Raw genomic sequence first — 15860 nt, 5'->3', positions numbered from 1 at the left:
CTGGCTGGATAATACATGGATGTGATACAGGATATTAGAAAACTGATATAAAGTAGTGTGGGCAGAAGTGTTGATAAAACCACAGTATATGGAAGGATATGAAAAATAAAGTTGAGAGAGAGAAGATAGCTGATGTTAGATTAGCTAATATCGCTGGAAGAAGAAATTACAATGCTCATTCGTTCACGTCACTCATGTCAGGCTTGTGCACCCAAAGCCTTGTCTCTTCTTCAAGTGGTTCTGGTTGGCCTAATGAAAGGTATTGCTACTTCTCTCAACAAACCTTTGAGCCAGGTTTTCAGGACCAGCAAAGTAAGTGGACACAACAGTATCTTGTGAGTCACAGGTCACTCTTATTATAGTTGAAGGTGGCTTTCATACTACCAACTTGCAGTGCCAAAACCTAACCTTGGCATTTAGCACAGATGTAGGTTAAAACTTGATGTAATCAGATCTCTACAGTACTTTCAGATGCACAGCTGATTGAAACAAATGGTTACAACCATAATCTTCTTTAAGGAGCCTAACAAAGGCTTGTCTGTCTGCCTGTGTACCCCCTGCTGGCTTATACTCACTGGGACACTAATGAAGCCTTTGGTGTACAAAGTGTTTCTACCTTTCTAAAGCCTCTCCATTTACACATTTATACTGATGTTGCACAGTTAGATTTAGGTAAGGAAATATATAGAGTCGTGTCTTCAACCCTGGGTAACAGATGAATCCATGCCAGCAGTCTAAAGAATACTTTACTTAACAATAGCTTTTCCATCTAAAAATAATCTTCAGGTTTCCTTCCTTCCTTCCTTTTCTTGTCACTCTTGGTGTTTTCCTCTATTAGGTGGCTGGGGCCTTAAGTGTTTTCAATTTTCTAGGTGTAAGCACATCCTACGTATTGAGTTTGAACACTACCTGAAAGTGAGTGACTGCCTTTAGCAGCACGTAGAGTGATACCCGAAATTTATCTAGGATGAAAGGGGTGAATGTGTTGGTAAAGCCTTACTCTCAATGATTTATCAGTAAAATAGTTAGGATTCTAACCTTGTCTAATTAAAGAGGTGACATTTTTGGGTTTTTTAGGTGATCTTAGTATTTGGCTGCCTTAGCCTCTTAACTTACTGGGTGTTTGGAGACAGTGGTTGGTGCAGAGGCCTTTGGTTAATTGTTTAATTTTCTGCATGTGGATCACGTTAGTGTTAATGGCAATTTTTCTGTGAAATTTTTGCTATGAAAAAATGTCTCTTCCTCCTTTTACAGCCCCCAGAAGCCCTGTCATCACCTAAATGATGATATTGCATATTGAAGTTACTTTTAAGCTGTATGGCTTTGTTACTTTCCAAGCCTTCCAAAGACAGAAGGTGTTTAGCTGATTTACCTTTCTATGCATGTACCACACATACATAGGGAGTTGCACTGCTTAGATTGAGGATTCTAAAAAGACAGCATTAAAATAGCTATTCTCTCCTTCCTAAGACTTTGACAGCCTAGAATCACTGAGCACCAAATTCATTCCCCCGTCTCCCCTTAATGTAAATTGGTCTCATCTTAACTTCAGAAGTGCTTTAACATTTTGTTTGCTTTTCTCCTTAGAGACCTTAACAGTGTGAATTGTGATGAACTAGGACCTTTGCCTCCAGGCTGGGAAGTTAGAAGTACAGTTTCAGGAAGAATATATTTTGTAGATCATAACAACAGAACCACACAATTCACAGATCCACGACTACATCACATCATGAAGTAAGAACCTTGCCTGATAAATAGTTCATGTCAAGTTTGGATTCTTAAATCTTTTATTTTTGTCCAATTTTAAGTATAGTCTGGGAGTCACGAGGAGCTGAAAAACTGCATGGTAACAATATTGGAGAACAGATGCAACCAATGCTCTAGTCAGGGTCCGAGCATTGGTTCTCAGTGCTGGTTTTATCTACGCTTTTGGCAGAGACTCTTCAAAAATGTTTTTACTATGCTTTGCAGCCCTCAGATTTAAGGGAGGGCTTGCTTATTTTGGCACAACACTAATCTCTTTAGGCTGGTTTGACAAAATTTCCCCAAGCTGTGCTGGAGCGAATATGCAGTTCTGGAAATGCTGGGATGTGGGGTAGAGGGACTGCCAGGTGGTTCCACAGCAGTCTTCTCATGCCTGTCTGGATTAGCAGTTCTAGTTCTGTGCTAGCTATGCTAGACCTGAACTGGCTTCATGTTCCCTTGAGCTCCAGACAACAGGAATATAAAGCCAGCTGGGGTCTGGTCACCTGGTGCTGTGCACAGCCAGTTTGGGTTTAGCAGGATTTAATAAGCTCAAGCTCTGCATCATGCAAAGGCAGCTGAACTGTTACAGAACTGACCCTGGAAGCAGCTTGGCAGTGCTTGTTGAGCGCAAGATGAGACTTTTTCCTGGATCCGAGTTGTCTGTGCTTAAAGCCAGTTGGGGAATCTCTGTATCTAAAAAATATTGCTCCACCACCCAAATAAAGCACTGATGGGTAAGGAGACTTGAATGTATGGAGCTGCAACTATTTGGGACAGGTACATCTTTCTCTTTTAATAACCATAGATGCAGTATTTTTACTGTGTCAAGAATCCCCAGCCTTATTTTGCATGTAGCTGGAATAAAATTCATTGCGGTTGTTAGGTAGTTCCATTTATAAAGCTGTTGTTTGTTCCATTAGAGGTCTCTTTTCGTGTTTTCGTGTTATACTCTTGAAAGTTGTCTCCATATGGGAGAAATACCACACAAACGTTTTAATTACTGCTCAGTCAGCATTCAGTGATCATGCTCCACAGCCTTCCGCAATGTATTGCTATGTAAAAACTGAGCTGAAAAATGCTAAAACTCTTTATTGTAAATATCTGTATTCCTTAAGTCCCTGAATGTAGAGTAATGATGCTCTAGAAGTTACCCAGCTGAATACACATTTCACTCCAGGTTCCTCTTGGAGAAGCTTAATCAGTTCTTCCATCATTGTTTTACATATTCCTTATTGTTAAGCTTCTAGAATAAATATTCTACTTTTCTTTCAAAGTCATCAATGCCAGCTAAAAGAGCCGAGCCAGCAGCCTCTGCCAGCTCCAAATGAGGGATCACTAGAAGACGGTGAGGAGTTGCCTGCACAGAGATATGAAAGAGACTTGGTACAGAAGTTGAAAGTTCTTAGACATGAGCTCTCTCTTCAGCAACCGCAGGCTGGTCACTGTCGCATTGAAGTATCCAGAGAGGAAATATTTGAGGTATTTGATTGACTTTCTACTACTAATAGCAGCTGTTGTCACTCAAGAGTTAAGTAAAACTCATCTTTGATTACAGCAAGTTTGCTTCACCAGAGAGGTAGTGAATACCATGAAGTGTTACAGAGTTGTCCTTGGAATTTGCTTCACAGACTAATGTTTTCTGTAATTGAGTAACAATCTATGTATTACAGTAATGCATATTAGCAGACTTAATTATAGGAAGGAAATAAAATATCTACTTGTAAAAATACACATACAGGAATCCTACCGTCAGATAATGAAGATGAGGCCAAAGGACTTGAAAAAGAGGCTTATGGTGAAATTTCGAGGAGAGGAAGGCCTGGATTATGGAGGAGTAGCAAGGTGAGATTTGGGGGTTTGTCTGACACTTTTTAACTGTAAAATTGTTCTTAAAGTGACCCATGGCTGATATCATTCCCTTTCAGATTACCTGTTAATGGTGTAAGTAAGTTATTTGTGATCTAGTTTATAGGTAGTGGTTGTAGCTTCAGTCTTCATATCATGGTAGATTGGAAGGTGGAAGCATGCGATTTAACAGTTGTCCCACCGCCCTCCTGGTGTCAAAGGCTCATACTAAATGAGTTGGTATGCCTTGTATTTGGGAACATTACTGGAATTAACATGGGATTGAGGTGTTTCTGTTTCCCCTCTTCTCCATAGGTACTCTGTCTTCATCACCATTATGCAGTGAGTGTAAAAGGCTTGTTCAGGATAGGCTATTGATCTTATTGGAGATAGTGCTGATCCCAGCAACAGGCTCCAGTTTCATAAGTGAAAGTGTGATCAGCTCAAATTGTGAGGTCTTTCAAGAAGCGTATAGACTCTGAAGTAAAATCCAAATCACAGTAAAGGTTTTGTTAAATACACCTGTCTGATTTCCAGCAAATGGATTGCAAGACGATAGGGGTTCCTTTTTGTTACATCTCAGCCACATTCAAGAGAGTCCTCTGATCTGTTGGAGCAGGAGTGGAGATGAACTAATCCTAAACAAAGGCTAAAATTTTAGAGAGGACTTGCCTCCCTCTTAAAAATAATAATTCCCTGTGGGTTGCATCAGATCTGAAGTTCTGGAGCTGATTGTAGCATCACTAAAATGCTTATCTTTGCGGTGGCTCAGATGCATTGTGTAAATTCACTGAGAAATTTCTCAGATCCACAAAGGCTGCATCACCCACTTAGGTGTCTTTCAGTAACCCATCCCTGGACAAAGGAAAGAATTTGGAACTTTCTGAGCTGCCTTACCCGAGGCAACCTTGAGTATCCCCACTGTTGACATCCTGTTGCCCTGGTGGCTTTCATAATTGCTCATTTGCTGTAACAGACTCTTTCAGATCAGTATGGCTCCACTTCTAAGCATTAAAGTTGACAGTTCTCAGAATATTTTGGACCTGGGATGGGTGTCCAAATTTAATAATAAAGGGGTATTTGTCATGGTGAGTTGTGAGGTCAGAAATAGCTTTAGTTCCATTCCAGTCTTTGTATGTTACTGAGGTGAGAGAATTTACCTAACACCTCCTCTTTCATTGCTTTTGGTCTCTCTGCCCCTTCTGGCCTCTCTGCTGAAAGCAGAGCTTCTCTAGTCATCAAGCATTTGCAGAAAAACAGCTTTTCTGAAGACCTCCAGTGATTGAGCTGATTTTAAACGACAGATTTTGAGTATTTCTTTATACTGTACAGGTTGCAGAGGAGTGGATGTCTTAGTCTCTAAATATCTGAACTCTGTACAAAGTCAAGATTTTTATGGAAGTGGGTCTTGTTCAGACTCAATTTGTTGATGGCGTTGTCTAACAGCTAGCTATAGCTTCTCTAATTGATGTTAATCCCTTCAGTACTTCTAAACTAAAACAAGTCTGCCTGTGAGTGAAGTAGGACACTTTATGGGTTTTTAAGCATACCTTTTTGGTCTGTAAATGGCGGGCAGTACAAGGTGATCTGATTTTGAAATAAGCATTTCATAACTGATGATTCACAATAATTGTGTTGTCTGAAACTTAAGTGGAAGTTGCACCCTTCTAAAATACCTTTGGGTTTTTTTTGGGCAGAGAATGGTTGTATTTACTGTGCCATGAAATGTTGAATCCCTATTATGGACTCTTCCAGTACTCCACAGATAATATTTACATGCTGCAAATCAATCCAGACTCTTCTATCAATCCTGTAAGTATTAACTTTTGAGCAACATACCTACTTTAACAGATGTCCCCTGCAGTTTTTTGTTACAGCTGGTCTTCCATGACAAGAGTGTGAACCGAAGGGTAAAGCAGAATAAGGATGTGTTAATGAGTCTTATATTGATATAGTATGAAGCAGAGGGGGTTTGTTCAGAAATTAAAAACATGACAGAGGAGGTATCCTTTGATAAGTATCTCATTTCTTTGAGATTCCTCGGTACTAATTGGGATGCACGGTGGTTCTGAGAAGATACATGTAGGTGAAATTCATCTTCACTATGAATGCAGGTAGTTGTGTAGACAGCATTGTATTTCTAAGCAGTGTTCACCCCATGACTGTAGGGGCTTGTATGCCTTGCCTGCCCTTTCTCAGTAAGCTGCTGTGCTTGCTTTCTTTTCTTACTGGAGGATTTGTATTGGTGCAGACCCTAAAAGAAGTAGCAGTTCTGTATTAGTACAGGGGAATTTTTCCTGACATCATATTTCCTGACATTTGCTCTATAAGAAGGGGAAGATAGATTGGAAGAATCTCATCCATAGGACTTATGCCTCAGTTTTCAGAAGTCAGTTTATAAGCAACATGAAAGACATAAAGGAAACAAGCACATGACCTGCTTCCTCAAGAGCAAAAAGATTTTGATGGTTAAACAAAGAATAAACTAATTTGTTTGGAACTGTCATATCTTCTTGAATTCTGGGAGTTTCATGGGGATTTTCTTTTTCTGAGTTTTGCCATTTGAGAGGTCTAGAGGACTTGTATCCAATTTATTAGTCAGGTAATGCACAGATACTTGTCTGAGGCATTTAATCATTAAATGCTTCTGTTCTTGGTTATGTTATGAGGAAAAATGGTGGCTCCTTTTGCCCAGGGGGTTGCAGATAACTTGCACTGAACATAGAACTGATGGCACAGATATAACCACAAGATGTCAGTGTCTTCCTGCTGCCTGATTTTCTCTCCTCTCTGCCTGCAGGACCATTTGTCTTATTTCCATTTTGTTGGTCGGATAATGGGTTTGGCTGTGTTCCATGGACACTATATCAATGGGGGTTTCACGGTTCCCTTTTACAAACAGCTGCTGGGGAAGCCCATTCAGCTCTCCGATCTGGAATCTGTTGACCCAGAGTTACACAAAAGTTTAGTCTGGATCTTGTAAGTACTGTATTTATCAATTGTCTCACTGTAGAGAAGATGGGGTAGAGTATGTTAGCAATAGTGAGATAAAGCCTTACAGAAAATGTTTGCAAAAAATCTTGTAATGGTGGAGATCTATACAAAATTATTAAACTACTGTTTCTATGTCAAAAAGCTCAAGGTACTTGAGGAAAAGTTCTCATTGCAAACTCTGTGTTAGCTCTCCTTGCAGCAAAGTAGATACTAAATCATTAAACGTTGCATGGGTATGGTAGAATATCACAGTATCAAACCCCAAACTCAGGACAGAGTTCTGTGGGGAAGTACAGCCTGGTTCAAAAGAAAAACAACTTTGATTAAAATGGAAATAAATGGAAGAAATGTGGGCTTCTGTATGCTTACAGTTCAGAACAAAATCCAACATTCGGTGTAGCTTTGGGACTCCAGCACGGCTCTGCATTGTCTCGATTTCTTTTCCTAAATGCTGTTTTGAATTTTGTATTTAAAGTTACTGATGTTGTTGAAGTTCACTGCATGTGATCTCTTCCATGCTTCACACTGATACATGACAGCAGATCAGATTATTGCTGTATATATGTATGTGTATGTGTTTTTGTGTATATAGGGTTTTATTCATTATCCTGAGTACTACTAGAATTAGATGGATGACCCATATCTGATCAGGCTCTTCAACATGCATTAAGCTATATAGAAATTGGTGATTGTGGCAATATTCGTCTAGTGGTGTGACATGCAGATGACTAGTTACTAGGTTCATCCTGAAGACTAACCAAGTGTTCAGATAACAAAGCGTCAGCATCACCACTGAGAGTTATCAAAATATCAAAAATACTAGGTTTACCCTCTGTCTTTCCATTGCCAGAGAGAACGATATCACCCCAGTTCTGGACCATACATTTTGTGTGGAACACAATGCTTTTGGGCGGATTTTACAGCATGAGCTCAAACCAAATGGCAGGAATATTCCAGTGACAGAAGAGAACAAGAAAGAATATGTCAGGTATTGCAGACCAAAAATGTATCCTGCAAACATAATGGAAAGAAGGTAGTAAACAGATGAATTGTTTTTATATAGTGAAACTAATCAAGTAAGTATTTTGGGGGGAAACACCTGAATTGTAAATGCCATGAGTGTTTTCATACAATGCACTATTGTAAGACCTGGGAAGATGAAGCTGTGAATTGTACTTTGGTTTTTCTGTTGATAGTGCAATAATTAATTGTGGATGGAAAAAAGGAACTGATAAACATTTCTTTCATAGTACAAAACGTGTGTATTAAAACAAGTTCCTCAGTAATATGGGCATTTTCCAGCTCTGCTGTAAAAAGCCCAGTCCTATCTAGCTCATCATCCCTGACTTTCTTCTTTCCCCCCCAGGTTGTATGTAAACTGGCGATTTATGAGAGGAATAGAGGCACAGTTCCTGGCTCTGCAGAAAGGTTTTAATGAACTTATTCCTCAACATCTCCTTAAACCTTTCGACCAGAAGGAACTTGAGGTACAAGTTATATCCACATGGAATATTGTTTTGTAATTTGTTTGATCCACAATCAAGCACTGATTTTAAAAAAAACCAGAACAAAAAACAAATGCACAAATCTTATTCCAGTTTACATACCAGAAAGCTGTGTATTTGTTTAGCCAAACCCTTTTTGGTTTGTTCTAAACGTTCTTTGGGTTAACGTTATTGAGAGGGCTACTTAAACAGGGAGAGACAAATACTCCATGTTGTCTAACCAAGGACTAATGCTCAAAGCAGGTGGTCTGGGCAGGGAGGAAGTATTGCAAGTTTGAGGAACTGTTGGCAAGACCTAACATGTTGCCTACCCCAGAGCTTGTTTTCTTCAGTAACTGTTTTCATACATGGCTGTTTCCATATGCACATAGGGCATGGTTTACAGGGGCTAAAATAGAAGTGTAGAGCATATAGAAAAGAAATTAATTTGTCTTCTCATTTAATCCTGAGATGCAGAATGCTACCTCTTAAAATAATTCTTGTTACAGCAATTTTTCCTCTGCTTTTGCCTTTTCAAAAAAATAAGGCAACTTGTGGAATATGGACCATTTGTGGTATTGGAAGCACTAGCTTTGTGCTAGTTGTTTGTGCATACTCATTAATCCCATGAAGTTATTCCATTCCATTTCTTAGCTGCTTGAAAAGGTAGATTAAAAATCCATTAAATATTTCAATACTGTCTGCGTCAGAACAGTCACAACTGTCCTAATAATGTAAATGAGTGTAAGCGGGTGCTGTCTTGGTGGCACAAAAAGGCAGCTGCTAAATGGTAGCTCTTAGAAACGTGATCCTCAATACGTAATACTATGGGAAATTTAGAATATGACACACGTTTTGAGGGATGAAGTTTTCTCTATGCCATTTATTTGTCGTTGCCATGGGTGGTGGTTTGATTCATGGCCAGCAGTGACTTCCTTTTACAGTATTTTGCAACCTGGTGTCATCTGGAAAAGAGATTGAAGTAGTATGTCTGGTCTGTGTCAGAGCCTCTCTCAAAAGACATCAGAAAACAGATGAAAAGTTTCTGTAGTTTGTTGTGGAACAACAAACCAACTAGGATGTTACTGTAAGCTGAGCAGGATTCTGTCTTAGCTGGTATTGGCACCTCTAGGACAAACCTGCATCAGGACAATGATGTTGTGTAGCGCAGTAGATGGCATGCTGCTTTCTAAGTCTGTGCTGTGCCCTCAAAGATAATGCTGTACTTTTCAGGTAGCGTAGATTTAACAAAGCAAGTCTTGAATGGGCTTCTGACTCCAGTTCCTTGTGAAAATTCTAGTTCTGATAAGTGTACTCCTTGGCCTCAGTTTCATTGCAGTTAAACTGGAGAGATTTAACATCCATTCTAAACTGTTTTGGAGCATTACTTGCACCAAAAAGGTGGTTCAAGCGCATAAAGAATGCTAGGCTTTGCAAAATGGTTGGATGTATGTTTTTATAGCTGCAAACCTGAAATGACTCTGAATGTTAAAGCATTTTCTAATCCTTTAACAGCTAATCATAGGAGGCCTGGATAAGATAGACCTGAATGACTGGAAGTCAAACACACGTCTAAAGCACTGCATGGCAGATAGCAATATTGTGAAGTGGTTCTGGCAAGCAGTGGAAACATTCGATGAAGAAAGAAGGGCAAGGCTGCTGCAGTTTGTGACGGGTTCGACACGCGTCCCACTTCAAGGTTTCAAGGCTTTACAAGGTGACTGATGTGGAGGCCGAGTTAATCTGTCGTGGGAGAAAGAGATAAAAATTGTGTGGTATTTACTAGACCCTTGTAAAATACCAGTGTATTACTGGACAACTCAAGCACTTACAAACTTTAGATCCCAAGAGCAGTTTTACATTTGTCAGCAGCTCTGCTGATGGCGAACAGTTTAGCCATTGCTGATAGTGGTAGAAGCTGGTAAATCTGTCATCATGTAGCGCTTTGACTAGTGTCAATATTAGCTAATCAGTCTCCTACAACTCTGCAGACTGATGTTAAAATCATTGGGTGGAAGCATGCATATGATTATAGAGCTGACCAAACAACATTTTTACATGAGAATTGTATTCCCTTCATTGTTTGGCAACAAACCATTAGACTTTAAAACAAGTTCCTGAAAATTGCAGTTTTTGTCATCAGAAAGGGTGGCAGTGTTGTAGGCTGTTGCGATTCTCCTGATAAAGTTCCATCTGTTGGCTGACAGTAAACTGATGTTCAAAATTGAAATACATAGTTCTGTTTTACAAGGAAAACCTTCTTGCACTTAAGTCTTTTAATTTTTGAAGGTGCAACTTTGTTGCTATAAAATTTAGCAGCTTTCCAAAATACTAGTCTGCAAATTAATTGTCATGACCAGCCCTATCACTTCTGCCATCCCTTCATCAGCTGCATATCTGATCTACAGATTTAGCTTATGACATACTTGTGCTTGCAGCTGTAATTTTCTCTCTTGCCTTTTTATAAGTAGCAAAATTTGTGTCCATGAATGATGTTTTGTTGAAGTGCATTAACTAGAATGTCTGTCTGTAAGGTTCTACAGGCGCTGCAGGACCCAGACTGTTTACCATCCATTTAATAGATGCAAACACAGACAACCTTCCAAAAGCCCACACTTGGTAAGATGAAAACATTCTGCCTGTTAGTGCTTGCTTTCCTTTTGTCTTGGTTTAAAGGAGTCATCTCTGTTTTGTCCTGCGTATGGATTGACCATGTGATATGCATAGATGACTCCAAGTGTGCTCTGCTAGCTTGGAAATATCTGTGCTCTGCAGCCAGCAAAATAATCGACTTCTCTTCTTATAGCTTGATTTGTCTTCTATCTGTGGTTTCATTTATCCCACAGTTGATTATTCTGGATAGTGAGGTGTTTGTAAGTTTATTTCTATGTGTTCAGCAGAAGTATTCACCGAGAAATGACTCACATCAGTGAGTCCTCGTACAGGATTACAAAGAATAGTTTTCAGATGTAAAATGTAGGAAAAGCGTGCTATTGGTACAGTATAGGCACAGAACCGAGCTCTCGTACGGAAGTCTCACTCTTTCAGAGACAGGAAATCATTTCAGCAGTGGCACAGATTGTCTGCAGGCAGAGCAGGGAGTACGCCTGTCTGATGTCTTGCTTTATTTGCAAGTCTCCTGCATCTGCCACCTGCCTCCTCCTCCCAAATGCTGCCCTATTAAGTCGTGCGTTCCTGCTGCAGAAATGCAGTTGTTTTCTATCTTGTCTCGTTTGGCCACGGAAGTGGCTGAGGCTTTCTTTGATTTTTTTTTTTTTTTTTTTTTTTTTTTTTACTGATCTAGCTAGTCTAGAAATTGTTTTTCCAATAAATATTTTAGATTCATATACTGCAATGTGTTGTTATTTTACCTCTAGCTTTAACCGGATTGACATTCCGCCTTACGAGTCATATGAGAAGCTTTATGAGAAGCTGTTGACAGCTGTGGAAGAGACATGTGGGTTTGCTGTGGAGTGAAAAAGCAACCAAAGGAAACAGATGCTAGCTCATGGACCACCAAATCAAAAGCTAGAAGAAGCTTGCTGTGAACTTCCTGCTAAGCTGTCTGAAGCATCGGAACTCTAGACAACTTAGAGATGGGGCTGTTTCCCTTCCGCCGCTGGTGGATGAGGGTGGGGGTTGGGGCTTTTGTTGGTGGTTTCCAACTCTATTTTCTCCCCTTTGTTACAATAACCCCTTCCCTCTTCTTCCATCCCCCAAAAAAAGAAATGCAGCCAAGTTCAGCATTTGGCTTTGGTTACACAGGATATTCTGCTAGATTTGTAACACATATTGTGATAGGGTCAGTGACCTGTGGGGTTTTTTTAACAGGAGAATCAAAGTATAATTAAGAATGAGCTTAATTGGTGAGGACTTGCAACTGGTAGGTGTACCTGGTTAGTTTGTCTTAAATCAAGCTTGAGCCCTTGTAAAGTCCGGCGGGTGCATAGTGTCTGACTGGCACTAGAATTTGCATTGCACATTTTAAACACCTGTTTAAAAAGTAAACTTCTAGCAGAAAATACCTCCATATGAACACTTAACTGAAAGGTAAAGAAATCCAAGTTCTGCCTTAGCAGGAAGCTCCCAGTGGAAGCTGTGGCTCACCTTGAGAAAAGTGAAGGAATCTGGGACAGCTTAAATGGTATTGTGTGATTTCTTTTTGGTTGTCCTGGCTGAAATCTAATTGTTTTGCACATGAAAACAATTATTTCCTCCTGCAGAATTACTTTCCATAGTTCATTCAGATCTAAGTACCTTGCAGAGAAGCCTTGTAAGGAGGAGACAGAGGATAAAAATCTATTCAGTCCCAAAGCTGTGATTTCTGTGCCACTGTTTTACCCGAGATGTGTTTGTGTGACTTCAAATTCTAAGACTCACATGGATATTGCTGAAACCTAAGTTAACAGAGCAGACTTCTGAAGTGTTTGGCCTTGGGAAAGGTTTATTTGGAGGTTGAGGTAAAAGGGTAACTATACAGTGAGTACATTTTAAATGTTATGGAAAGCTATTGGAAGAATTTATGACTTCAGTTCTGTAGGGATGAAAATTTCTCCAGAGAGCCATATAAGGCTATTTTGTCAAATATCTGAAACTAATATTGAAAGGTTTGTTCTCTAACACATTGCTAAAACAACTTCCCAGGGGAAACAAAAGCAAATCAAATACCTGAATCACTAACAATTTTTCCAGTTTGCACACCAAGATGAGACAGTATTTTAACAAATAACACGGCTTCAGAAAGACCCAGTTATCTATCAAACATGTCTAAACTTAAGTAAAGCAGACTTGCTTGTATAGGATTTTTTTCTTTGGCAAGCCTGATTTTTAGAGAGATTCATTACTGAAACATTTAACAGATGTTATGTTTATGGAATAGTGCATTGAAATTCAGCTGTGGGTGAGAGATCGTTCTTAGAAGATGTCTACTGGAATACTTCTATTTTGTCTTTTTTTAATTGAATTTGATAATAGCTTTAAACTGTGATAGGACAGAAAGTAGACACTTGTCAAAACCCTGGCATCTTTCTCTGTTTTGTTTGTTTGTGGTTTTCTTTTTTCCATTGACCATAATTCTTGTGATTTGTTGTTGGGAGTAAGGATTGCATTGGAGGTGTAAAATTGTACCATATTGTGAGATTTGCACGGGGTGGCTAAAGATGCTCGTCCTGCAAGACTGTACAGGAGAGGCATATTTAGACCCATGTTCTGTAGGAATCTTTTGGCACTTGGGGACCAGTTTCTGCAGTAGTGGTTGTTGGGACGTAAATGAAACTGTGTGACACTTTTGCAGAAAAGAGAGGAAATGCAACTGTCAGCAGACAAGCATCTGTACGGTCTTGGGCTGAGTAGCAGAATCCCCACAGCCCTGGCTTTTCAAAATGGCTGTGAAGTCATACCTGTTCATAGAGTGTATTTAATCCTTTCAGTATGTTTGTTTGAATGTGCAATAAACCAGTCAGATAGGAAAACTGCAAAATGGATTATTGCCCAAAAGCTTTGCATGCAGTCTCATGTGGATTTTTCACTAAAAGTTTTAAAAAAAAAAAAAAAGATACTAAAGCCCACCACTAACAAAAATCCTATCACACAAGCTCTACATGCAGCACAACTGGCTCAGTAAAAACCAAGCGAGGTGAAGGTAAAGGCCCTTGATTTGGAGATCTATAGGTCAAGTAGCTTTATGTCAATGACACAGTTGACATATGATAGTTCCTAATGTCTTTGCTAGGTCAGTGTTTTATTGAATGCACAAAATAAGAATAGGCAAGGATTGTTGTTTTGAAAAGTCCGTCTGTTTTTTGCTGTATTTAAAAGCCCTTGTCAAGGTACCTCCTCCATGCTGACAGTAATGAGAATAGGGCACTGTCTTTTTAATTATTTCAGTTCTCTTTTAAACAGCTTCACCACCTCTCCCATTGTGTCGTCTTTGCAATTTTGTGCCACTTCAGTGACGATAAAGACATTTTTTTGTATTGTTCTGTACATGCATTTGAGGCAGGCCTTAAAGCTGGTTGGCTGGATGGAGGAAAATAAAGAAGTGAGGCAGAATGGGTTTTAAGCGATGGCTTGTTCTTCCTATGGCTGGTTTCAAGGCCAGGGAAGGATGAAATGCAAACAAGAGTTTGCGTGGCTTGAGCCATTGACTCTCTGATTTCTCGGGAGCTGTTTGGATAACCTCAGCTGTCTGAATTTGTATGTTCATTCCCACTTGGTCTGCCAGCACTTGAACTGGTTGTTACTTCTCAAACTTGCCCAAAGAATAACATCAAGTCTGGCGTTCATTTTGTCATTACACGTTCCACCTTGTACATGGATACTCTTGGATCTGACCTGAAGGAAATACAAGGTACAGTGTGTCTTTTGTTCCTGTCCTAAAGGCAAACCTAAAAGCTGGTCCATTGGCACAGACCTTCAGTGCTTGCCCTGATACTGCTCATCAGCCTATACTATATGCTCAGGGATGTAGGAAACCACCACTTTGCTCGTGTTTTTAAATCGGGAAGAAACGAGACTGTTTTATGAGTGTTAGCGTTAACTTGGGCATTATGTTAGACAAGACCCTGCTTCAAAAAGGCTGCTCGAAGCTCCAGATGGTGAAATCAGCGTTTGCTCAGCAGTATGTACTTAGTTCAAGTCGAGGTGGTTATGAAATCCAGCAGATTTTGTAAATTAGTGATCCAGCCACCGGGCCCTCTGGAGCTGGTGCCCAGGTTCAGGGCCGTGTGGTACAGCAAGTTCCCAGAAACACAGTATGGATCTGTTTTTAATTTGTTAATTTTTTGTTCCTCAACCACTTTATAATGTATTTTTTTTAATTTATTATTTTGTAATGTCATGTTTAAGTATTGCTGCTATCCTTGTTATTCTTCCCACTGTTTTTATTGCAGATTTATTTTGTGAAAGTTGTACACTAATGTTTCATTTTATGTCTAAATCAAAGTATTTAAAGAAATACTAGTTCTATTTAATGTGGTTATGGAACCAGCTGGAATAAACAGTGATTGTATAGTAGGCTGGACCCAGGAGGTCATGTTCATTTTTGTTACATATGCAATAAACTCACAACTTTAAACTCTTGGTATCCACCATTTTGTTAAAATATTTATGGAAGTCACAGGAAAATTGATATGCTTGTGATTAGAGTGTGGTAGTGCTGTGCTTAGCTTAGCTGGAGATGGGGGTGGAGGATAAAGGCAAAGTGTTAAAGGCAGCAACAAAAAAAAAAGGTATTGCTGTTATTGAAAATTATGTAGCATTACCAAATAGTGAGTAAGGTTAAAAGAAAATCCAGTTTATTTAAGAGTTCTGCATGATGAAGCTGTCCTGGTGTTAACACTGGTCTCTCATGAATATCGAGCATCATTTGCTCACAAAACTGGCTCACGCTGTTTTGAGTACCAGCACCTCTGCAGTGGGATTGTGGTTGTGGTAGTTAAACTCGGTGGCCAAGGTATGGAAATGCAATTTATTTAACAGATTTATATGGGCTGCCCAGATAAAACTCCTCCTTTCCAGGTAGAACACTTTGTTTCATTCATTCTTTAACTGATTAATTACCAGCCTTAATCTTTTTCCCTTCTTACCTTATTTTGTCCTGTTATTTTTCCAAAACCTCAGTTTTCAGGAGAGAAATTATAATCCCCCCCCCCCCGAGAGTTGGAGAAAGATTCATTAATGCTGATGAATTTCTGCTTTCCTGTTTGTTTTTCTTTCTAATTAGTAGTGTTTTGCAAGTGGAGAAAGACAGTACGAGTCTGAGGACAGTGCTGGCGGTGATCATTCAGTGCT

At 39.5% G+C, this 15860-nt stretch overlaps 1 protein-coding gene across 5 annotated transcripts in view; it reads left to right on the top strand.

Annotated features, from left to right (window-relative positions):
• Window positions 1-15144, top strand: part of SMURF1 (SMAD specific E3 ubiquitin protein ligase 1) — a 47629-nt gene extending 32485 nt beyond the window's left edge. For 3 of the 5 annotated variants that reach the window (XM_069810347.1, XM_069810345.1, XM_069810343.1), the window contains 10 exons: window positions 1588-1734; window positions 3021-3225; window positions 3485-3588; window positions 5289-5403; window positions 6392-6570; window positions 7436-7573; window positions 7952-8072; window positions 9585-9786; window positions 10604-10688; window positions 11447-15144. In XM_069810347.1, the coding sequence (XP_069666448.1) occupies window positions 1588-1734; window positions 3021-3225; window positions 3485-3588; window positions 5289-5403; window positions 6392-6570; window positions 7436-7573; window positions 7952-8072; window positions 9585-9786; window positions 10604-10688; window positions 11447-11546 (1396 nt within the window). In that variant the 3' untranslated portion in view covers window positions 11547-15144. The remainder of the gene's footprint in view (window positions 1-1587; window positions 1735-3020; window positions 3226-3484; window positions 3589-5288; window positions 5404-6391; window positions 6571-7435; window positions 7574-7951; window positions 8073-9584; window positions 9787-10603; window positions 10689-11446) is intronic. The other 2 variants (XM_069810348.1, XM_069810346.1) reach the window with 1 other exon arrangement.
• Window positions 15145-15860: the final 716 nt, after the last annotated feature.

This window comes from Haliaeetus albicilla, chromosome 22 (genome assembly GCF_947461875.1).
Source record: "Haliaeetus albicilla chromosome 22, bHalAlb1.1, whole genome shotgun sequence".
In the NCBI taxonomy this organism is placed as follows: domain Eukaryota; kingdom Metazoa; phylum Chordata; class Aves; order Accipitriformes; family Accipitridae; genus Haliaeetus; species Haliaeetus albicilla.
This window is presented reverse-complemented; position numbering and strand designations above follow the sequence as displayed.